This window comes from Pseudorca crassidens, chromosome 4 (assembly GCF_039906515.1).
Source record: "Pseudorca crassidens isolate mPseCra1 chromosome 4, mPseCra1.hap1, whole genome shotgun sequence".
In the NCBI taxonomy this organism is placed as follows: Eukaryota; Metazoa; Chordata; class Mammalia; order Artiodactyla; family Delphinidae; genus Pseudorca; species Pseudorca crassidens.
In genome coordinates, this window is record NC_090299.1 from 110,866,579 (window position 1) to 110,890,118 (window position 23,540).

Below are 23,540 nucleotides of genomic sequence, written 5' to 3' on the forward strand. Positions count from 1 at the left end.
AAGAGTAAAGTGGGCCAGTGAATCACTGAAACTTCAAGAATAGAGGGAGCTGGGATGAACTGCAGAGCACATGCCCTGTGTAAAGGGGATGGCAGCTGACAGCTCCATCTGATTGATGTCATATAGGAATGAGGACCCTCTCTTTCCTTATTTCCAAGTTTTTCAAGAGAAACTGAAAAATCTAGATTGTCATCTGAAATATACCGATCTTCTGAGGCACTGTGCAGTCCAAATCAAACACGGTCTTGACCTACGAGCCTCTTCTGTATAAGGAATACTGCTTATAAAGTAAGGTTCTATCAAGAAGAAAATTCTGGGGGGTTGGGGGGGCATTGTTTTATCTTGATTATCCCAATTTTCTTTTGTTCTTTCTAAGATTTTATGTTATTCCCAGATCCTACATAGACTTTTCTTCTGGCATAACAAAGACAGGTGTGGATATAAAAATCAGTAGAATGTGAGATTTATGAGAAAAAAAAAAACCCTCTGGCTTCATCTTATCAGTGTTGTGTAATTGGACTAGCTGCTTACCTTCTTTCTCAGTGTTTAGTTTATTCCTCATCTGTAGAATGGGAATAACAGTTAAATTGCCTCATAATGTTATGAGAACTAAATAAGGTAATGTGCTTAGCAATGCTTTATGTATTGTCAGGGTTGTATGAATGTTGTGCTCTTGCCTTTTCACTTTTCAACTCCCTCTCCTTTTGTTCTCCACCCAATCAAACGTAACTGATTTATTCTTTCATTGCCTTGTAGTAGATAGAACAAACAGATAAAATAATTTTGGCATGAATTTAAGTTAGTAATTCTTTTTAGGGATATTTTTCACTTTTAAAAAAGAAACTTCTGGAGTCATTGCCTTAACCTAGAGTAACGAAACTCTGATGTATCACAGGCCAGTGGTCATTGGCTCAAATCCTACAGCCAAATAAGTGCCTGTTCCACTTAACTTGAAGATAGTTTCAAGTGACATTGTTTTCATTGGCAATGGTTGGAACCAGAAGTTGCTGAACAGCTTAGTATTTCTTCTATCTTGTTGACTAGCATGATGTCTGATGATATACACAATACAGAAAAACCATGTGTAATTTTATCGGTTCCTCTCATTTCCTTCCATTCCCTAGGGAAATAAACTTGATAGAAGTAAACACTACTAAAGCCCAGTCTTTCATAAACATGAAGTGCTTGTGTGTGTTGGGATATTGGAGCATAAGGTATCTAAGATACCATAAACTTTTTCTGTGGTAAGAGACTTATGGTGCCTTTGGGGAAGTTGTGAGTCTGGATAATCAGCAACATTGTTGTTCTTGTAAAATAATAATTCTCCGTGGTGCTGGTGGGGTTGTTGAATGGCAAGGGAGAGAAGAGTTATCTGGGGAAAAACATCCTAGGTCTTTTGTTCTTTTCTTACAACTTTATTATGAAAAATTTCAAAATATACAGAAAATTTGAAGGAGCAGTACAGTGAATAACCATATGTTCATCATCTAGATTCAACTATTAATAACATTTTACCACTTTTTTCTTAATACATTTAAATAAAAACACATGGATAATTTTGAGGCAGGACTGTGCATTAGAAGAATTATTGTTCATTTTCCTAGGTGGGACAGAGGTACTGTAGTTATATAGGTTAATGTATGCATTTTAAGAATGTATATGTGTTTAAATAGTCATGAATACTAATGAGTAAAATGACATGAATCTACAACTTAGTTTAAAATAATTCACCACCAACAAAAACATGTTTTATGGTTTTTTCAAAAGTAGAATTTAATAAAGAGTTATGTACTGAATTTGATTGTAATGTCATTTAAAATCTAGAATAACCCTACCCCCCTCATTAAAAAAATTTCAATTTATTTAAACTAAAAAAAAAAAAAAAGAAAGAAAAAGAACAAAAGCAGTTCACCCATTTCTTTCTATCCCCCACCCTTCACTTCTGGCAACCACCAATCTATTCTGCATATGAGCTTAGTTTTTAAAAATATTTATTTTAAAAATACTTCAAGATTCTACATAAAAGAGAGATCATATGGTATTTGTCTTTCTCTGTCTGACTTATTTCACTTAGCATCATGTCCTCGAGGTCCATCCATGTTGTTGCAAATGGCAAGATTTCCTTCTTTTTTTATGGCTGAATAATATTCCTGTGTGTGTGTGTCTGTGTGTGTGTGTGTGTGTGTGTGTGTGTGTGTATGGCACAGTTTTAAAATCTTTTCATCCATCAATGGCCACTTACGTTGTTTCTATATCTTGGCTATTGTAAATAATGCTACAGTGAACATGGGGGTGCATATATCTTTTCAAATTACTGTTTTTATTTTCTGCTAGTAAGTACCCAGAACTGGAATTGCTGGATCAAATGGTAGTTCTATTTTTTTGTTTGTTTGGTTTTTGTTTTTACGGTACGCGGGCCCCTCACTGCTGTGGCCTCTTCCATTGCAGAGCACAGGCTCCGGACGCACAGGCTCAGCGGCCATGGCTCACGGGCCCAGCCGCTCCACGGCATATGGGATCTTCCCAGACTGGGGCACGAGCCCGTGTCCCCTGCATCGGCAGGCGGGCTTTTAACCACTGCGCCACCAGGGAAGCCCGGTAGTTCTATTTTTAATTTTTTAAGGAACCTCCATACTGTTTTCCATAGTGGCTGCCCCCAATTTTTATTCACACCAACAGTGCACAAGGGTTCCCTTTTATCTGCATCCTCTCCAACATTTGCTATTTTTAGTCTTTTTGATAATAGATGTTCTAACAAGTGTGAGCTGATATCTCATTGTGGTTTTTATTTTCATTTCCCTTAAAATTAATGATGTAGAGCATCTTTACATGCACCTGTTGGCCGTATGTGTGTCTTCATTAGAAAAATGTCTATTCAGATCTTCTGCCCATTTTAATATCAGATTTTTTTTTTAAAAAAACTATTGAATTGTATGAGTTCTCTATTTTGGACATTAGCTTCTTATCAGATATATGATTTGCAAATATTTTCTCCTGTTCAGTAGGTTGCCTTTTCATTTCGTTGTTAGTTTCCTTTTTTGTGAGAACTTTTTAGTTTGACGTAGTCCCACTTGTTTAGTTTTGCTTTTGTTGTTTTTGCTTTTGGTGTCAGGTTCAAAAAAATCATTGTCAAGACCTATGTCAGGGAGCTTACTGCCTATGTTTTCTTCTAGGAATTTTATGGTTTCAGGTCTTACATTCAAGTCTTTAATCCAGTTTGAGTTAATTTTTGTGTATGGTGTAAGATAGTGGTCCAGTTTCATTCTTTTGCATGTGACTGTTCAATTTTCCCAACACCATTTGTTGAAGAGACTGTCTTTTCCCCATTGTATATTCTTGTTTCCTTTGTCATAAATTAATTGACCATACATATCTGGGCTCTCTATTCCATTGCTCCATTCGTCTTTTCATGCCAGTACCATACTGTTTTAGTTACCATAGCTTTGTAATATAGTTTGAAATCAGGGAGTGTGATGCTTACAGCTTTGTTCTTCTTTCTCAAGACTGCTTTGGCTATGTGAGGTCTTTTATGGTTCCATACAAATTTTGGAATTTTTGGTTCTACTTTTGTGAAAACTGCCATTGGAATCGATAGAGATTGCATTGAACCTGTAGATTGCTTTGGGTAGTATGAACATTTAAACTATATTAATTTTTCCAGTCTAGGAGCATGGATTACCTTTTCAGCAATTTGTGTCTTCTTCAATTACTTTCATTAATGTCTTGTAGTTTTCAATATGGGTCCTTCTCCTTCTTGGCTAAGTTTGTTCCTAGGTATTTTATTCTTTTTGTAAATGGGATTGTTCCCTTAATTTCTCAATTAATTAATTAATTCATTATTAGTATATAGAAATGCAGCATATTTTTTGTGTATTGATTTTGTATCCTACAACTTTACTGAATTCATTTATTCTAACAGTTTTTGAATGGAGTCTTTAGGGTTTTCTATATATATATCATTTGTGAATAGTGACAGTTTTACTTCTTACTTTCCAATTTGTATGCCTATTATTTATTTTTTCTTGCCTAATTGTTCTATCTAGGACTTCCATAAGATGTTATGAAAAGACGTGAACAAAGTTTTTGGCCAACCCAATATTTTGCTGAATAAGTGTGGTGAGAGTGGGTATCCTTGTCTTATTCCTGATCTTCATGGAAGAGCTTTCAGCTTTTCATTTTTGAGTGCAGTGTTAACTGTGGGCTTATATGTCATATATGGCCTTTATTAGGTTGAGGTACGTTGCCTCTGTACCTGCTTTGTTGAGAGTTTCTACCATAAATGGATGTTAAAGTTTGTCAACTTTTTTTCTTCATCTACTGAAATGATCATATGATTTTTATCCTTCATGTTGTTATGGTATATCACATCGACTGTTGTGGATGTTGAACCATCCTGACATCCCTGGAATAAATCCTACTTGATCATGGTGTATAATCCTTTTAATGTATTGTTGAATTCAGTTTGCTAGTGTTTTGTTGGTTATTTTGCATCTGTGTTCATCAGGGATATTGGCCTGTAATTTTCTTGTGATACCCTTGTCTGGTTTTGGTATCAGGGTAATGCTGGCCTTATAAAATGAGTTTGGAAGAATTACCTCCTGTATTTTTTGAAGAGTTTGAGAAGGATTTCTATTAACTTTTCTTTGAATGTTTGGTAGAATTCACTAGTGAAGCCATCTCATCTTGGACTTTTGTTTGTGGGGAAGTTTTTGATTACTGATTCAGTCTCATTATTAGTAGTAATCAGTCTGTTCAGATTGTCTATTTTTTTTCTTTCTTCTTATTTATTTATTTTTGGCTATTTAGATGCTATTTTTAAAAAAAATTATTTTATATTGGAGCATAGTTGATTATCTATTTCATCATGATTCAGTCTTAGTAGGATTTGTATTTCTAGGAATTTATCCATTTCTCCTAGGTTGTTCAATTTGTTAGTAGTCTCTTATGATCCTTTGTGTTTCTGTGGTATCAGTTGTAAGATCTTCTCTTTCGTTTCTGATTTTATTTATTTGAGTCCTCTATCTTTTTTTCTTGGTGAGTCTTTCTAAAAGTTTGCCAATTTTATTTATCTTTTCAAAGAATCAGCTCTATGTGTCATTGATATTTTCTAGTGTCTTTTTAGTCTCTATTTCATTTATTTCTTCTCTAATCTTTGTTATTTCCTTCCTTCTACTAAATTTGGGCTTTGTTTGTTCTTTTTCTAGTTCCTTGAGGTGTAAAGTTAGGTTGTTTATTTGAGACTTTTCCTGTTTCCTGAGGCAGGCATTTATCCCTATGAACTTTCCTCTTAGAAGTGTTTTTGCTGCATCCCATATATTTCGGTATGTTACATTTCATTTTCATTTGTCTCAAGGTTTTAATTTCTCTGTTGATTTCTCTTTAAGCCATTGGTTGCTCAGTAGCGTGTTCTTTAATCTCCATATTATTTGTGAATTTTTCAGTTTCCTTTGTGTAATTTCTAGTTTCATACTATTGTGGTCGGCAAAGATGCTTCCTGTGATTCCAGTCTTCTTAAATTTTTTTAGACTTGTTTTGTGGCCTAACATACGATCTGTCTCGGAAAATGTTCCATGTGCACTTGAGAAGAATGTGTATTCTGTCGCTTTTGGGTGAAATGTTCTGTACATATTTGTTAAGTCCATCTGGTCTATGTGTTATTTAAAGCTGATGTTTTCTTATTGATTTTCTGTCTGGGCATCTATCCATTAATGTAAGTAGGGTATAAAAGTCCCGTACTATTATTGTATTACTGTCTATTTCTCCTTTTAGGTCTGTTAATATTTGCTTTATATATTTAGGTTCTTCTATGTTGGGTACATAAATGTTTACAAATGTAATATCTTCTTGTTGGATTGATCTCTTTATCATGTAACACCCATCTTTGTCTCTTTTTACAGTCTTTGTTTTGAAGTCTGTTTTGTCTAATATAAGTATAGCTACTCCAGCATTCTTTTGGTTTCCATTTACGTGGAATATTTTTTTAATCCCTTCACTTTCATTCTGGGTGTCCTTACATCTAAAGTGAGTCTTTTGTAGACAGTGTATAGATTAGTCTTTTAAAAAATTTATTCAGCCACTCTGTGTTTTTCGATTGGAGAATTTAGTCCATTTATATTTAAAGTAATTACAGTTAGGTATGTGATTATTGCATTTTACTAATTTTTTTCTGCATGGTTTTGTTGTTTTCTTTCCTGTGTTCTTCTCTGGCTTCTTTTGTGGTTTGATGGTTTTCTTTAATGGTATGCTTATATTTCTCTTTATCTTTTGTATATTTACTACAGGTGTACCTTGTTTTATTGTGCTTTGTTTTATTGCACTTCCCTTTGTTGCACTTCACAGATATTGCATGTTTTACAAATGAAAGGTTTGTGGCAACTCTGAATTGAGCAAGTCTGTCAACACCATTTTTCCAACAGCATTTGCTCACTTGGTGTCTCTGTGTCACATCTTGGTAATTCTTGCAGTATTTTAAACTTTTTCATCATTATTATATTTTTCTTGGTGATTTGTGATCAGTGATCTTTGCTGTTATTGCTATGACTCTCTGAAGGTTCAGATGATAGTATATTTTTGCAATAAAGTATTTTTTAATTAAGGTATGCACATTTTTAAGACATAATGCTATTGTACCATTAATAGACTACAGTTTAGTGTAAACATAACTTTTTATATAATGGGAAGCCAGAAAAATTGTGTGACTAGGTTTATTGCCATATGCTTTATTGCAGTGGTCTGGAACTGAACCTACAATATCTCTGAGGTGTGCCTATATAGGTTTTTGCTTTGTGGTTACCGTGAGTCTTACATATAACAACTTGTATCTATAATAGTCTCTTTTAAGTTGAAAACTTCTCTAGTTTGATCCCATTGTAAAGCTCAACATTATTACTCCCTCCCGTCTACACTTTATATTATTGATATCACAATTTACCTTTTTTTATCTTGTGTATCCCTTAACTAATTATTGTAATCATAGTTATTTTTACTACTTTTGTCTTTGAACCTTCATACTATTTTATAGAAATATAAAACTCTGGCCTGCAAAGTTTCTCCTGAAAAATCTGCTTATAGGCTTATGGGAGTTCCCTTGTATGTAACAAGTTGTTTTTCTCTTGATGCTTTCAATGTTATTTCCTTGTCTTTATCTTTTGACATTTTAATTATAATGTGTCTCTATGTGGGTTTCTTTGGGTTCCTCTTATTTGGAACTCTGGACTTGCTGGAATTGGATGTCTCTTTCCTTCTCAGGTTAAGGAAACTTTCAGCCATTATTTCTTTAAATAAGATTTCTGCTCCTTTCTCTCTCTCTCCTCCTTCTGGGACCCTTATATTGTGAATGTTAGTTCATTTGATGTTGTCCCATAAGCCCCTTAAGCTATCTCTACTCATTTTCATTCTTTTTTCTTTCTGCTGCTCTGATTGGTTGAGTTCCACTGCCTTGTCTTTGAGTTGACTGATTCTTCTACTTCATCCAGTCTGCTGTTGAATCCCTCTAGTGTATTTTTTCGTTCAGTTATTTATTCTTCAGCTCTCTGACTTCTAGTTGTTATTTTTTTTATATTTTTAATCTCTTTTTTGAAGTTCTTACTGTTCATTTATTCTCAATTTGGTGAGCATCTTTATGATCATTACTCTTTATTAGGTAAATTACTTATCTCTCATTCATTAGGGATTTTTATTTTTTTTTCTGAGGTTTTATCTTGTTCTTTCATTTGGAACATATTCCTCTGTTTCTTCATTTTGCTTGACTCTCTATGTTGGTTTCCATACAGTAGATGAAACAACCACCTCTCACAGTTTTGAAGGAGTGACCCCGTGTAAGAGATGAATCTTGTCATTCAGCCCTGCCTCAGCTTTTGGATGTCTCTTAAACATCTGTGCTTGCCCAAGCAGCCTATTACATTTTTAATACCTCTCAGTAGTTGTGGATGTGCCAAGACTTGTCATTGTCCCAAAGGGACCACTTACTTTCAAATAGTTTATCAACAAAAATCATGTTTTACAGTTTCTTTCAAAACTAGTAATTAATCAAGGATTATGTATTACATTTTATTGTAATGTAGCCCTGCTCCCCTCATTTTTGTACTCCACATATGGAACACTGTACAAGAAAGCTAGCCAGAGTTAATCTCTCAGACCTTGAGTGTTTCTTTGTGTTATCATTTTCCATATTCTCCTAGCCCCTGTTTTCTGTAAACTGCAATTTAAGCCATAAGTTTTATTAGGTTAAAAGTTTTTAACAAAGGTACTTCACAGGTGATGCTATTTAATTACTTCATATTCCATCACATCAGGAAGCATATAATGTCAATATTAATGCCAAATTAGTGACCCCCAAATTTCTCCCATGAAAAGGAATGTTTTTCGTTTTGATTCTTTGACACCATGCAACTATCCTATTTCTCATAAACCTTTCATCTAGGATTTTGTCATACAATGATGATCCTTGCTGAATCAGTTTCTTAATATCATATTTCTCAACTTTGAGACTTTTCTCCCAGTTCACTGACAGTCTCTATCATTTTGGGGAGTGAGTAGAGTCCTTCATGTTGGGCAAGAAAACGGGTTGAGAACCTCAGTTACAGGAAACATTTAATGGTATCTAATTTTATGTAACTTTTTCCAAGTTGGCTTTTCAGTTCTTTGGAAAGAAAATACTGATTAGGAACTGAGGGACATTCAGAATGCAAATTATGCCTGATGAAATTGATTTCTTGTAGTGATTGGGAAACTTTTTTGCTTATAGTCAGGTTATGTCAAAGAAATTAGTGTATGTTAGGTTTAACAAGGCAAACCTTGTTAAAAAAATACCTTTTTTTTTCTTTCCTCAGAGCAGTTTGGTTAATTCAAAAGTGACTTAACAGTTATGTTCTAAACACACTGATTATTTATTTTCCACTTAATATTGTGTGAGACCCTCATCAAGTTGCTTAACAACTAGTGGAAGAGACAGATTGATAAACAGGATCAAATATGCTATATGGTATGGAACAGAAAGCTGTGAGAATTTTAAAGAGGTGCTGTGCATACAATTAGGAAGCCTAATTGTATGAACAAATACTTATTAAGGACCCAATTTGTAGTGACCTTTTGGATCACTACAAATCCATTTTGAATTATGGTTACATTAAATGTTTCTTGACTGTTGTTTGATGACATACTTCTCATCTTCCTAAGTAGAAGATAAAATACATCCTTAAGTACAACTACTAGATAAGTGGTTGCATTCCAACAACAATTCTTTGACAGCAACTGGATGTCTGTCAATTCAGTTCAATTCTGACAGTACCCAGAGTAGGTGCAGACCCCACAAGTGGGCCCAGTCCTACAAGATTGCCCCCATTTCAGATGACAGGGAACCACTTCTGATGGACTCGGTTGACTGCATATTTGGGTGTTCCCATGACACCCTCTTCAGGTTTGATAATTTGGTAGAACTACTCACAGAACTTAGGGAAGTGCTGTAGTTATGACTACTATTTTATTATAAAGGATACAAATGAAAAACCCCGATGAACAGGTATAGGATGAGGTCTAGAAGTTTCTCTAGTGCAGGAGCTTTTGTTCCAATGGAGTCAGGATACACCACTCTCCCAGTATGTTAGTATGTTCACCAGCCATGAAGCTCTCTGTACCTTGTTACTTGTAGTTTTTATTGAAGTAGCTTAACATAGGTATGGTTGATTAAATCATTGGTCATGTGATTGAACTCAATCTCTAACCACTCTTTTCTCCTCAGAGATTGGGAGATGGGATAGGAAAAAGTCTGAAAAGTTTCAGCCCTCTAATCATACACAGTAGTTGGTTTTTCTGGGACCAGCCTACAACCTGAAGCTATCTAGGGACATCACCAGTAATCACCTCTTTAACATAGCAAAGACCAAATCTGTCATCAATTCTTTTATTTTCATGGGATTTTGAGAACATTTGGAATGTTTTATAGTATTCTTGTAATCCAATATTTGGAAGTATAAATTTAGTATTAATTTAGCAGCCGTGCCTGGAACTGGGCTTGAATTGAACAATATGTTGAATTGGACATAGAAATATATAATAAGTGGAATTTGTGGTTACTGCCATAAATTCTTTTGATTTATGTATAAAATGAGTTAAAAATTGAAGTATGTGATAATATAGTCAAAACTCTATATAGAGGTGCCTGAGGGAGTGAGGAGCATGAATTGGGTTCGTCCTGAAAGCCTTCTGTGAAGAATGTGTGTTGGAGAATTTGGTGGATATGGGTTGGTGGCAAGCAGATAATGGTCCTCTCTTGGATTACTATAATGTCTCAACTAGTTACCTCCCACTAAATGCATTCTTCAAACAGAAATAATATTAGCTAACTAATACTTAATCAGAAAATTTTGGAAAATATAGTATTTGGAGAAATATAAACAAATTATTCCATTTCATTCTCAGAGCAGGCACTGCTGACGACCAGTACGGTGTTTACCATGTTTAGGTGTAAATCATAGTTGATGAACACATCATCTCTCTATGTAGAAAACTTAACATTTTGCCAGATCTATGTCTGATATAGGATTGGTGAAATTATCAAACTTTAATTTTTAGAAACAGGGGTTTTATGAACAAAACTTAGTTAACATTTTTCCCCTAATTTTCCTAATTCATAGGGATGAAATTACTTTGTTGTATGTATGGTTGAGAATGGATGTATAGTAGGGGTCCCCAGTGCCCAGGCTGCAGACTGCTACTGGTCCGAGGCCTTTTAGGAACTGAGCTGCACAGCAGGAGGTGAGCAGTGGGTGAGGGCACAAAGCTTCCCATCTCTCCCCATCTCTCGCATTACTGCCTGAACCCCCCCACCCCCCACCAGCCCCGTCCATGGAAAGGTTGTCTTCCATGAAACCAGTCCCTGGTGTCAAAAAGGTTGGGGACCGCTGATGTATAGAATCCATGTTTCCTTCAGGAATTTTTTTACTGTGGTTCAGTGTGTACTTAACTAGGTTGTACATCAGAACCATCTGGGGGACTCCCACTGCCGCCCCAGTTAATACTCAGTTTATATTATTATATATTCATAAGAACATATACAAAAGTAGAATAATGAGTAAGGGATGGTTTAGCAAAATGTATGTATTTGGCCTGACTTGAGACCTTCTGATTCAGACTTGTCAGAACCTGGAAACTATTCAAGATAAACACACACACACCAGCTCACCAGGCAATTCTGATGCATAGTTATGCTTGGGAATCATTGCTCTAGGGGAATCTCTAAAATATCTCAAAACAAATGCTATATAAATGGTTTATCTTGACCTGTACCCATACTACTTCTGTATCTAGATATATTCTAAGTTTTAGCATTGTCTTTAATTTTTTAATCAAATAAAATTTGAGCAGTTTAAGTAGCACTTTATTAATGCTACTAATTCGTTAATGTTTGCATATGAAATTAATGTTAAATGAGCATCTTTTAAACAAATGCCCTGAATTGTTAGAGCTTTTACTTAAAGTACCTTTCCCAAACATCATCTTTTTCTCTCCTGGTAACCGCCTTGTGAGTGTTTGATTTGATTTCCCCTACATTATATACATGGAAATCCAGATCTATAAGGTGGGAGTTGTACAGTTCCTTATACGTGCAGTTAGAGGATATGGAGACTCCGGAATGAATCTGTACTGATTCTGCACTGTCATCCTAGGAGCTCTTTTCCCCTGTTGTTTATCCCCAATAGTTTACTTTTCCTTTGAGCATTTTGCACTGAACTGGAGTGCTAGTGCCTTATCATTGCTGAGATTGCTGTGTTAGAAGGACTAACAAATTGATAAAAGTGACATTTAAAAAAAAATTTGATCTTGAAACTTCACTGAATTTATTACTTCTAAATAATAGAAGTGTGTGTGTGTGTGTGTGTGTGTGTGTGTGTGTGTGTAGGTGCGCGTGTGTGTGTGGAGTCTTTAGTGCTTTTTTTGTTTTTGGAATTTTTGAATTTTATTTTTCTATACAGCAGGTTCTTATTAGTAATCAATTTTACACACATCAGTGTGTACATGTCAATCCCAATCTCCCAGTTCATCACACCACCACCCCCAACCCCGCCGCCTTCCCCCTTTGATGTCCATATGTTTGTTCTCTACATCTGTGTCTCAATTTTTGCCCTGCAAACTGGTTCATCTGTACCATTTTTCTAGGTTCCACATATATACGATTAATATACGATATATTTTTTTCTCTTTCTGACTTACTTCACTCCGTATGACAGTCTCTAGATCCATCCACGCCTCTACAAATGACCCAATACTGTTCCTTTTTATGGCTGAGTAATATTCCATTGTATATATGTACCACATCTTCTTTATCCATTCTTCTGTCAAGGGGCATTTAGGTTGCTTCCATGACCTGGCCATGGTAAATAGAGCTGCAATGAACACTGGGGTGCATGTGTCTTTTTGAATTATGGTTTTCTCTGGGTATATGCCCGGTAGTGGGATTGCTGGGTCATATGGTAGTTCTATTTTTCGTGTTTTAAGGGACCTCCATACTGTTCTCCATAGTAGATGTATCAATTTACATTCCCACCAACAGTGCAAGAGGGTTCCCTTTTCTCCACACCCTCTCCAGCATTTGTTGTTTGTAGATTTTCTGATGATGCCCATTCTAATTGGTGTGAGGTGATACCTCATTGTAGTTTTGATTTGCATTTCTCTAATAATTAGTGATGTTGAGCAGCTTTTCATGTGCTTCTTGGCCATCTGTATATTGTCTTTGGAGAAATGTCTATTTAGGTTTTCTGCCCAGTTTTGGATTGGGTCTTTTGTTTTTATAATATTGAGCTGCATGAGCTGTTTATATATTTTGGAGATTAATCCTTTGTCCTTTGATTTGTTTGCAAATATTTTCTCCCATTCTGAGGGTTGTCTTTTTTTTTTTTTTTTTTGCGGCACGTGGGCCTCTCACTGCCGTGGCCTCTCCCGCTGCGGAGCACAGTCTGTGAACGTGCAGGCTCAGCGGCCATGGCTCACGGGCCCAGCTGCTCCGCGGCACGTGGGATTACCCCAGAACGGGGCATGAATCCGCGTCCTCTGCATCGGCAGGTGGACTCCCAACCACTGCGCCACCAGGGAAGCCCTGTCTTTTCGTCTTGTTTATGGTTTCCTTTGCTGTGTAAAAGCTTTTAAGTTTCACTAGGTCCCATTTGTTTATTTTTGTTTTTATTTCCATTTCTCTAGGAGGTGGGTCACAAAAGATCTTGCTGTGATTTATGTCAGAGTGTTCTGCCTATGTTTTCCTCTAAGAGTTTTATAGTATCTGGTCTTACATTTAGGTCTTTAATCCATTTTGAGTTTATTTTTATGTATGCTGTTAGGGAGTGTTCTAATTTCATTCTTTTACATGGAGCTGTCTAGTTTTCCCAGCACCGCTTATTGAAGAGACTGTCTTTTCTCCATTGTATATCCTTGCCTCCTTTGTCATAGATTAGTTGGCCATAGATCCCACTAGATCATGGTATGATCCTTTTAATGTGTTGTTTCATTCTGTTTGCTAGTGTTTTGTTGAGGATTTTTGCATCTATATTCATCAGTGATATTGGTCTGTAATTTTCTTTTTTTGTAGTATCTTTGTCTGGTTTTGGTATCAGGGTGATTGATGGTGGCCTCACAGAATGAGTTTGGGAGGTTCCTTCGTCTGCAATTTTTTGGAAGAGTTTGAGAAGGATGGGTGTTAGCTCTTCTCTAAATGTTTGATAGAATTCACCTGTGAAGGCATCTAGTCCTGGGCTTTTGTTTGTTGGAAGATTTTTAATCACAGTTTCCATTTCATTACTTGTGATTGGTCTGTTCATATTTTCTATTTCTTCCTGGTTCAGTCTTGCAAGGTTATACCTTTCTAAGAATTTGTCCATTTCTTCCAGGTTGTTCAATTTATTGGCATAGAGTTGCTTGTTGTAGTCTTTTAGGATGCTTTGTATGTCTGCAGTGTCTGTTGTAACTTCTCCTTTTTCATTTCTAATTTAATTGATTTGAGTCCTCTTCCTCTTTTTCTTGATGAGTCGGGCTAATGGTTTACCAATTTTGTTTATCTTCTCAAAGAACCAGCTTTTAGTTTTATTGAACTTAGCAATTGTTTTTTTTTTGTTTCTATTTCATTTATTTCTGCTCTGAACTTTATGATTTCTTTCCTTCTGCTGACTTTGTGTGTTGTTTGTTCTTCTTTCTCTAGTTCCTTTAGGTGTAATTTTAGATTATTTGAGATATTTCTTGTTTCTTGAGGTAAGCTTCTATAGGTTTCAACTTCCCTCTTAGAACTGCTTTTGCTGCATCCCATAGGTTTTGGATCGTCGTGTTTTCATTGTCATTTGTCTCTAGGTATTTTTGGTTTCATCTTTGATTTCTTCAGTGATCTTATGGTTATTTAGTAACATATTGTTTAGCCTTCATGAGTTTGTGTTTTTTACGTTCTTTTCCCTGTAATTGATTTCTTTTTTTTTTGTTTTTTGCGGGAGCCTCTCACTGTTGTGGCTTCTCCTGTTGCGGAGCACAGGCTCCGGACGTGCAGGCTCAGCGACCATGGCTCATGGGCCCAGCCGCTCCGCGGCATGTGGGATCTTCCTGGACTGGGGCACGAACCCGTGTCCCCTGCATCAGCAGGTGGACTCTCAACCACTGCGCCACCAGGGAAACCCCCTGTAATTGATTTCTAATCTCATAGCGTTGTGCTCAGAAAAGATGCTTGATATGATTTCAATTTTCTTAAATTTACTGAGACTTGATTTTTGACCCAAGATGTGATCTATCCTAGAGAATGTTCTGTGCACACTTGAGAAGAAAGTGTAATCTGCTGGTTTTGGATGGACTGTCCTATAAATATCAATTAATTCTGTCTGGTCTATTGTGTCATTTAAAGCTTGTGTTTCCTTATTAATTTTCTGTTTGGATGATCTGTCCATTGGTGTAAGTGAGGTGTTCAAGTTCCCCTCTATTATTGTGTTACTGTCAATTTCCTCTTTTATAGCTGTTAGCAGGTGCCTTGTGTATTGAGTTGCTCCTATGTTGGGTGCATAAATATTTACAATTATATCTTCTTCTTGGATTGATCCCTTGATCATTATGTAGTGTCCTTCTTTGTTTCTTATAATAGTCTTTATTTTAAAGTCTATTTTGTCTGATATGAGAATTGCTACTCCAGCTTTCTTTTGATTTCCATTTTCATGGAATATCTTTTTCCATCCCCTCACTTTCCGTCTGTATGTGTCCCTAGGTCTGAAGTGGGTCTCTTGTAGACAGCATATATATGGGTCTTGTTTTTGTATCCATTCAGCAAGCGTGTGCCTTTTGGTTGGAGCATTTAATCCATTCACGTTTAAGATAATAATTATCGATATGTATGTTCCTATTACCATTTTATTAATTGTTTTGGGGTTGTTTTTGTAGGTCCTTTTCTTCTGCTGTGTTTCCCACTAGAGACGTTCCTTTAGCATTTGTTGTAGAGCTGTTTTTGTGGTGCTGAATTCTCTTAGCTTTTGCTTGTCTGTAAAGCTTTTGATTTCTCCATTGAATCTGAATGAGATCCTTGCTGGGTAGAGTAATCTTGGTTGTAGGTTCTTCCCTTTCATCACTTTAAGTATATCATGCCACTCCCTTCTGGCTTGTAGAGTTTCTGCTGAGAAATCAGCTGTTAACCTTATGGGAGTTCCCTTGTATGTTATTTGTCATTTTTCCCTTGCTGCTTTCAGTAATTTTTCTTTGTCTTTAATTTTTGCCAAGTTGTTTACTGTGTGTCTCAGTGTGTTTCTCCTTGGATTTATCCTGTATGGGACTCTCCGTGCTTCCTGGACTTGGGTGGCTATTTCCTTTCCCATGTTAGGGAAGTTTTCAAGTATAATCTCTTCAAATATTTTATCAGGTCTTTTCTCTCTCTCTTCTCCTTCTGGGGCCCCTGTAATGTGAATGTTGTTGCATTTAATGTTGTCCCAGAGGTCTCTTAGGTTGTCTTCATTTCTTTTCATTCTTTTTTCTTTATTCTGTTCTGCAGCAGTGAATTCCACATTCTGTCTTCCAGGTCACTTATCCGTTCTTCTGCCTCAGTTATTCTGCTATTGATTCCTTCTAGTGTATTTTTCATTTCAATTATTGTATTGTTCATCTCTGTTTGTTTGTTCTTTAATTCTTCTAGATCTTTGTGAAACATTTCTTGCCATCTTGTCGACTTCTGCCTCCATCCTTTTTCTGAGGCCCTGCATCATCTTCACTATCATTATTCTGAATTCTTTTCCTGGAAGGTTGCCTATCTCCACTTCATTTAGTTGTTTTTCTGGGGTTGTATCTTGTTCCTTCATCTGGTACATAGCCCTCAGCCCTTTCATCTTGTCTACCTCTTTGTGATGTTGGTTTTTGTTCCACAGGCTGCAGGATTGTAGTTCTTGCTTCTGCTGTCTTCTTGCTTCTGTAGTTTTTCCTGCTTCTATTTTTCTTGCTTCTGCTGTCTTCCCTCTGGTGAATGAGGGTATCGGTAATTTTTTTTGTTTTAAAATTATAATTAAGCTACAAAATATCCTATGCTAAAATGAGTTTTAAAAACTTAAGGTGGAAATCTTTGTTTGTATGTGACAGAAGTAATTGTCCTTTAGAATACCTGGCTATTTGTTTCATATATGATGCTTTCTGGGGTACAGTTAACACACTGTGGCATAAATAATGAGGACATTTATAATCTCACGTGAGAGGTCTGGAAGGCTTGTGTAATTCAGTTGCCAAAGTAATTCAGTGTTTTGGGTCATTTTCTCTCTCATTCTTTTTTCCATCATGACCACATATGGTTGCCATAGGTCTAAAGAGTATATTCTTATACAACAAAATCCAAAAGCCGGAAGGAAGAGCAGAGCCTCATCATATGAATCTTTTTTTTGTTTTGTTTTGTTTTTTCTGGTTGGAAAATCTTTCCTGCAACCCTCAGCATACTTTTCCTTATGTCCCATATAGCCAAAATTGGTTACATATTCAATCCTAAATCAGCTGCTGACAAGAGGAAATGAGATTCCCATTATTGCCTTAGAACAGTGTTGGTTGATCCCCTGGAACTTTAAGAGGAACCCACCCATCTGATCCCGTTGATGTCTCATATTAAATCACATCAGTGTTTTGTCATCACTAAGACGGAGAGGCTGATGGGTAGGCAATCACTAGTATTTGCCAAACTATAGTGATATAGTTAAGTTGTTAACATTTTTCCACGTCCTATATAAGAAATATTCCCACTCAAATGATATTTGTATATTTTAACTTGAGAAGCATGTTATCCTGTATGTGCTACTTCATGATTGGCATAGGAAGCCAATGATTGGGCTGTTAATTTAGTACAATGTGTTAGTTGTTTACTGTTCTTATTTTTGTCTTGTGTACAATCAGTTTATTTCCCTGTGAGATTAAGCTCCTCAGTGCTGTTACATGATTTTGGCAGGAGCTTCAAATTCTTCTTATTTAGTAGATTCTTGTTCTTCTAGGTGGATTCTCCACAGTTTTCCTGGTGCGGACTCACGGTGGACTCCGCTATGCATTGAAGCGAATGTATGTCAATAACGCGACAGACCTCAACATTTGTAAAAGGGAAATTACAATTATGGTAAGTGAAAGAGTAATTTCCTTTGAAAAATTTGGTGTATTTTCTTTCAGTTTTTCACATAACATTTACCAATCTGTAGGCAAGCTGCTTATTGGCTTGGGCACATCTAGATAACCTTTGAAGTGTACTCTTTATAGCCATACTTAGGGCTAAATAGAAACAACTCCTACCTTTCCTCCCTTCCCTATTACAGTTCAACAGGCAAGCTTCTCTGCTTTCTTTTTTCCTTTTTAAAATAAATTTAAATTATGGAATATTTTGAGAATAGAAGAATGTAGAAAATTAGTGAACACCAGTTTACCCCCTACCCAACTTAAGAATTAAAGGCTTACAGATACAGTTGAAGCCTTCTGTGTATTCCTCTGTAATGTTATCCTTATACTGTTATCCTCATCCAAAAGGAAACCCCTATCCTGAATTTGGTGCTTACGCTTCCCCTGGGTATTTAATACATTCACTTATATGTGTTAGTATTCACAGACCACAGTTAGTTTTGCTTTTCATTTTTAAAATCATGCCGTAAAGTTGATTTGTGTGTGTGTGTGTGTGTGAACTCTGTAGTATTGGTAAGGTATGCTTCAGCAAGGAAAAAATTCTTCTTTAATATTAGGAAAAGTGAAAAATATTTTAATACGCCATTAAAGAAAATTTCAGTTACTCAGTTAACTAGATTAAACATTTCGAGAAAATTACAGAATAAAAATTTCCTTTTTTTCTAGAGTTGCTTATTGTCAGTGCTCTGGGTGGTTTCTTATTCTTGTTCTCCCCTCTTTCTCCTGGTCTTCTCTTCTTTTATTCTCTTCCTCTTCCTCCTCCTCATCTACTGTTTATCAAGTGCTAATATATATATTTAACATTTTTGTTTTATTTAGGTGAAATTCACATACTACACATTTTATAATTCACATTTTAAAATGAACAATTCAGTGGTTTTTAGTACATTCACAGTATCGTGCACAGACTGCCTCTACCTTGTTTTAAAACCTTTTCATCACTCCAAAAGGAAACCCCTGCCCATGAAGCAGTTGCTCCCCATTCCACTCTTGTTCCAGGCCCTGGCAACCACCCGTCTATGTTATGTCTCGATAGATTTACCTATTCTGGATATTTCATATACATGGGATCAAGCAATATATGACCTTTTGTGTCTGGCTTCTTTCACTTACCATATTTTTAAGGTTCATCCACATTGTAGTACTTATCAGTACTTCATTCCTTTTTATGAGTGAATAATATTCCATTATATATACTATATATGTATCAAAATTTGTTTATGTGTTCATCTATTGATTGACTTTTTTAAAAAACCATGGATAGACATTTGGGCTATTTCTACCTTTTGGCTATTGTGAGTAGTGTTGCTATGAATATGTGTACATATGTATTGTTTATTTTCAGTTCTTTTGGGTATGTATCTAAGAGTGGAATTGCTGGGTCATATGGTAATTCCACATTTAACTTTTTAAGGAACCATTAATTCCACAGCAGTTGAACCATTTTCTGTTCACACCGGCAGTGTTAGGAGGGTTCTAGTTTATCTACTTCCTTGAAAACACTTGTTACTGTCAAGCTTCCCCAGCTGTTAAGAGGGAGATTTTCTTATTTTGTATCAACATCTTTATCAACACACATATTTTGCTCCTTTTTGTTTGAAGATAGACACATTTATACAGTATGACTTATCAGAATTCTGCTTTTATTATCCCTATTCCTTAGCTAGACTAGAGTTGATTAGGCTTTGAGACTTGCTGTTTTTCAGGTAAGGCTATTAGTCAAAAGGGTGAAAAGATTTACTCCGAGATAATAGGGAATCTTAGACTAAGTTTTCTAACTTAAGCCCAGATATGGTATTGTACTGTAATTCTTCCTTTCAATAGATTTTGTATAATTTTGAGATATATAAAACATAGCGTCAACCTCAGCAAAACTCAGATCCTATGCTTTTAAATAAGCTATTTTGGGGAGGTGAGCAGTTGTCTTCAAACTGTTTTTTGATGACTAATCCTTCACTATTTATGTTTATTTATGAATTATTCACATGTTCAGCTGCTGTTAGCTAATATCTCAAATTATATTACACACTTAAAACTAGGTTTATTTTAATGATAGTGGATGTAAATTATTTTAAACAGTATTCTTGATAAGAGTTTTTAATTTACAGACAGACCTTATTTAGATCATTATGATTTTTAACCTTATAAATGTTGATGATTGTCAACCTTATAAATGTTAATGATTGTCTTGTACTAGGAGCAAAAGTGTCAGATTTGCCATTTTCTTCTTAGTTTCTTGTACTTGTAATATTAGTGTTATCTTTATGGTTTCTTTACAGAAATCCTTTTTAGCTACTTGTTTATTTTTTTAGGTTATTTAGTTAAAAGTACATACATTCATAAATTCACTTGACTAGGTGGACATAAATTGCAATATGTTGCAGACAAAACAAACAAACGCGAGTGTAATTGTTCATAAATATTAGAGCTTAATTTCTTTATCTTTTTAAGATAAAAATAAGTAAAAGTTCTGGTATTTTATTCTTGAGTCCCAAAGGACTATCTTGTACACTCACTTCTGGAAACTTTTTTTTTTTTAATTTATTTATTTTTGGCTGCGTTGGGTCTTTGTTACTGTGTGAGGGCTTTTCTCTAGTTGCGGAGAGCGGCGGCTACTCTTCGTTGCAGTGCGCAGGCTTCTCATTGCGGCTGCTTCTCTTGTTGTGGAGCATGGGCTCTAGGCACGTGGGCTTCAGTAGTTATGGCACTTGGGCTCAGTAGTTGTGGCTTGCGGGCTCTAGAGATCAGGCTCAGTAGTTGTGGCACATGGGCTTTGTTGCTCTGCGATGTGTGGGATCTTCTTGGACCAGGGCTCGAACCCATGTCCCCGCATTGGCAGGCAGATTGTTAACAGCTGTGCCACCAGGGAAGCCCTGGAAACTGTTACTTTTGAATGAATCATCTCTTTCTTCCCCATTGAATTGAAAATTAAGTATTCATTAACTATTTGCTTGTTAGGAAATGACAGTCACATATAAATAAACTTTCCATTGAAACTGTAGAAACCTTTTTGAAATGTGTCGGATTCCATACTTACACCTAAATCTTACTTTTTGAAATTCTTTAAATATATTAATTTAGACTTCAAATCATTGTTAATGATAGACCTTTAAAATATGTTTGCCAGTTTTTAAAATTTTGTTTATTTTTTACAGAAAGAGCTGTCTGGTCACAAAAATATCGTGGGTTATTTGGACTGTACTGTTAATTCAGTTAGTGATAATGTATGGGAAGTGCTTATCTTAATGGAATATTGTCGAGGTAAGTATTTTTCTGTGGTTGTTTTTTGCTAAAAAAATTTGTCTATAAAAATGGGTTAGTAGGTGTCTTGGTTTCTCTTAGGGCAGCTGTCATCTAATTCTGGGCATTCATTGCAATCTCAGCTTTAATTATTTGCCTAAATAAGGAATGCTGTTAAAAAGTATTTAAAACCTACTCATAGTTGATGCAATGATGATGTGAGCATATGTTAATGGACAATTAGAAAAGTGCTGTTGGGTTTTAAACAGAAAATCTAAAACGTAAAGAACAGTCACCTTTCCTGATGCCTATACATTTCTTTTATAATCCAACCAAGAAGAGCATACTGTGTCCATATTAGTGTTGCAAGATTTTTTTCCAGCACGCTACCATGTTATCTTTGAACATATTAAATATAATAAATTTCAAGGATGCATTTTGATCTATAATTTTTATAAACTTACATTATGTGGTCTTTTGAAAACATCAGAAGATAGAAAACCACATTTTATTTGGATATAATGTGGTGTTTTCAAAGAAATATTTACTTGTATAGTATGCCTAAATTATTATAATAATAATTTTTAGTCCCTGAAAAGTTTTTTGTTTTTTTTTTTTACTTTAATGGGTGTAATGGGGGCAATTAATCCATTTCCTGCAAACTTGCTTTCCCCCCTCCCTCATCAGACTGTATCTGACAGTTTGGATTCTAGGGAGCTCTGGTTTATATATAAATTCTCTTAAGACAGTTATGATTGTTAATTATGGTACCAGGAACTCTTGTCACTTCCTGAAGGTTGGAGGAGAAGGAGGTTGGTGATGATAATGGAGAAAACGTGGTCTCATTTACTCCAGTCTTGTAAGAAGGGGGACGGACAGAGGAAAATGAAATGAATCAATATTATAATATCTATTGTGATATGTTTGTAACTTATTTCCATATATAATGTAAAAAATTAGATATTTTCTTGATTGTTTTTCCTTATTTATATCTCATCTTCTCTACTGTAAAGCATTTGTGATCTCTTTAAGGAGACGATATTGATTTTCTTTACCCTACTTTCCTGAATTCTAGCATTTAAGGTGCCAATTCTTAGCTGGATGAGAGTTGACTAATAGCCCTTCGCTACTTGTAACTTTTCAAAAATAATTGAATTGAGCATAATCATAACCCTGGATGAGTTTCATTGTCATCCAGAAGACATTTTAAAAGGGGAACTACATGAGCTTCAGTTTTTAGGCAAGTGAGTATTTGGGAGCCAATGGTGCAGTCTACTGCAGATAAAATTAAGTATCTTGTTAAAAAAAAGTCATATCAAAATTTAAATGGGATGGTATAGCATTTTTTTTTTTTTTTTTTTTTTGTGGTACGCGGGCCTCTCACTGCCGTGGCCTCTCCCGTTGTGGAGCACAGGCTCCGGACGCGCAGGCCCAGTGGCCCTGGCTCATGGGACCAGCCGCTCTGCGGCATGCAGGAGGATCCTTCTGGACCGGGGCATGAACCTGTGTCCCCTGCATCGACAGGCGGACTCTCAACCACTGCGCCACCAGGGAAGCCCAGTATAGCATTTTAAATTAAGTATAATTGTAATCTCAGAGAGATGAAGATTGTTGAGACTAGAAAAATGTTGACTTTTTAAATTTTAATAATGAAATCGGGCAGCGTATAAAAGTTCTTGTTTAGGAGATGATAACTGTGAAAAATATGTAAAGATTCGGGAGTTACATGCACCTTATCTTAAAAGACCTTCAGTATACATTGTTTCCTTTCTGAATCTGATTTTAAAATTTTTCATTAGAATAATTTTACTTTAATTTTCAGAAGACTTTGATTTTGAATAATGAAATTTTGTTTGTTTCTGCATTTGAAATGCAGCTCAAATAGAGCTTTTTAGCCTTTTTGGGGGACTGGATTTTGTGTTTCAAGCCCAAAGATCTCTGAAGGGAAGAAAGAAGATCGACTTTTGTTTAAAATTTATTCTACTCATTACAACATTGAAAGTGTGGAAAAGATAGAATGAGTTCAAGGTTATGATTTCTTATCTGTGAAAAGATATTTTAAGAATGTGAATGAACACCAAGAAAGCACTTTTCTTACTGTTTAATTTTTGGATAACATGAGTCAGGGCGTCTGACAAACGAGGATGGAGGAAATTGCTGCCTAGTCAGGTGCCTCAATCTTATATGAGACACTTTGAACAAATTACAACCAAATGGACCTGAGTTTTCTGAAAGTTGAGGATTGATAGGCAAAATAATTTTTTTTCCCCCTGCTTTAAAGTTCTAAGAAAAAACACCTATTTCAGAAAATATATGAGAATGCTGTTTAGACAGTAATAATAGAAGGAACAGGTGTGTATGCACCTTCTTACAGATTACACAGTAGCAGACATTCATTTATTCAGACTTGTTACAGGAAAGTTTCAAGTTAACATAAGCTTGCCTTTTTAAATTTCCAAACTTGATTTCTGTTAGAATGCTGTGAATGAATCATGTATTTACTTGCATTGTTAAAATATAATAATAGTAAACTTTCTCTTAGTAATTAAGAATTGTCATTATTAGATTATCAATTATTGTAGTACATTGTAATATTTAATAATTCTCTCATGGCTCATTGTTGTGGCTATTTGATTTTAGTAAGTTACTCTGCCCACTATCTC

At 35.5% G+C, this 23,540-nt stretch overlaps 1 protein-coding gene across 3 annotated transcripts in view; it reads left to right on the top strand.

Annotated features, from left to right (window-relative positions):
* BMP2K (BMP2 inducible kinase) overlaps positions 1-23,540 on the top strand; it is a 126,193-nt gene that overhangs the window by 39,607 nt on the left and 63,046 nt on the right. For all 3 annotated transcript variants that reach the window (XM_067736350.1, XM_067736351.1, XM_067736352.1), the window contains 2 exons: positions 17,466-17,584; positions 20,793-20,898. In XM_067736350.1, coding sequence (XP_067592451.1) covers positions 17,466-17,584; positions 20,793-20,898 — 225 coding nt within the window. The remainder of the gene's footprint in view (positions 1-17,465; positions 17,585-20,792; positions 20,899-23,540) is intronic.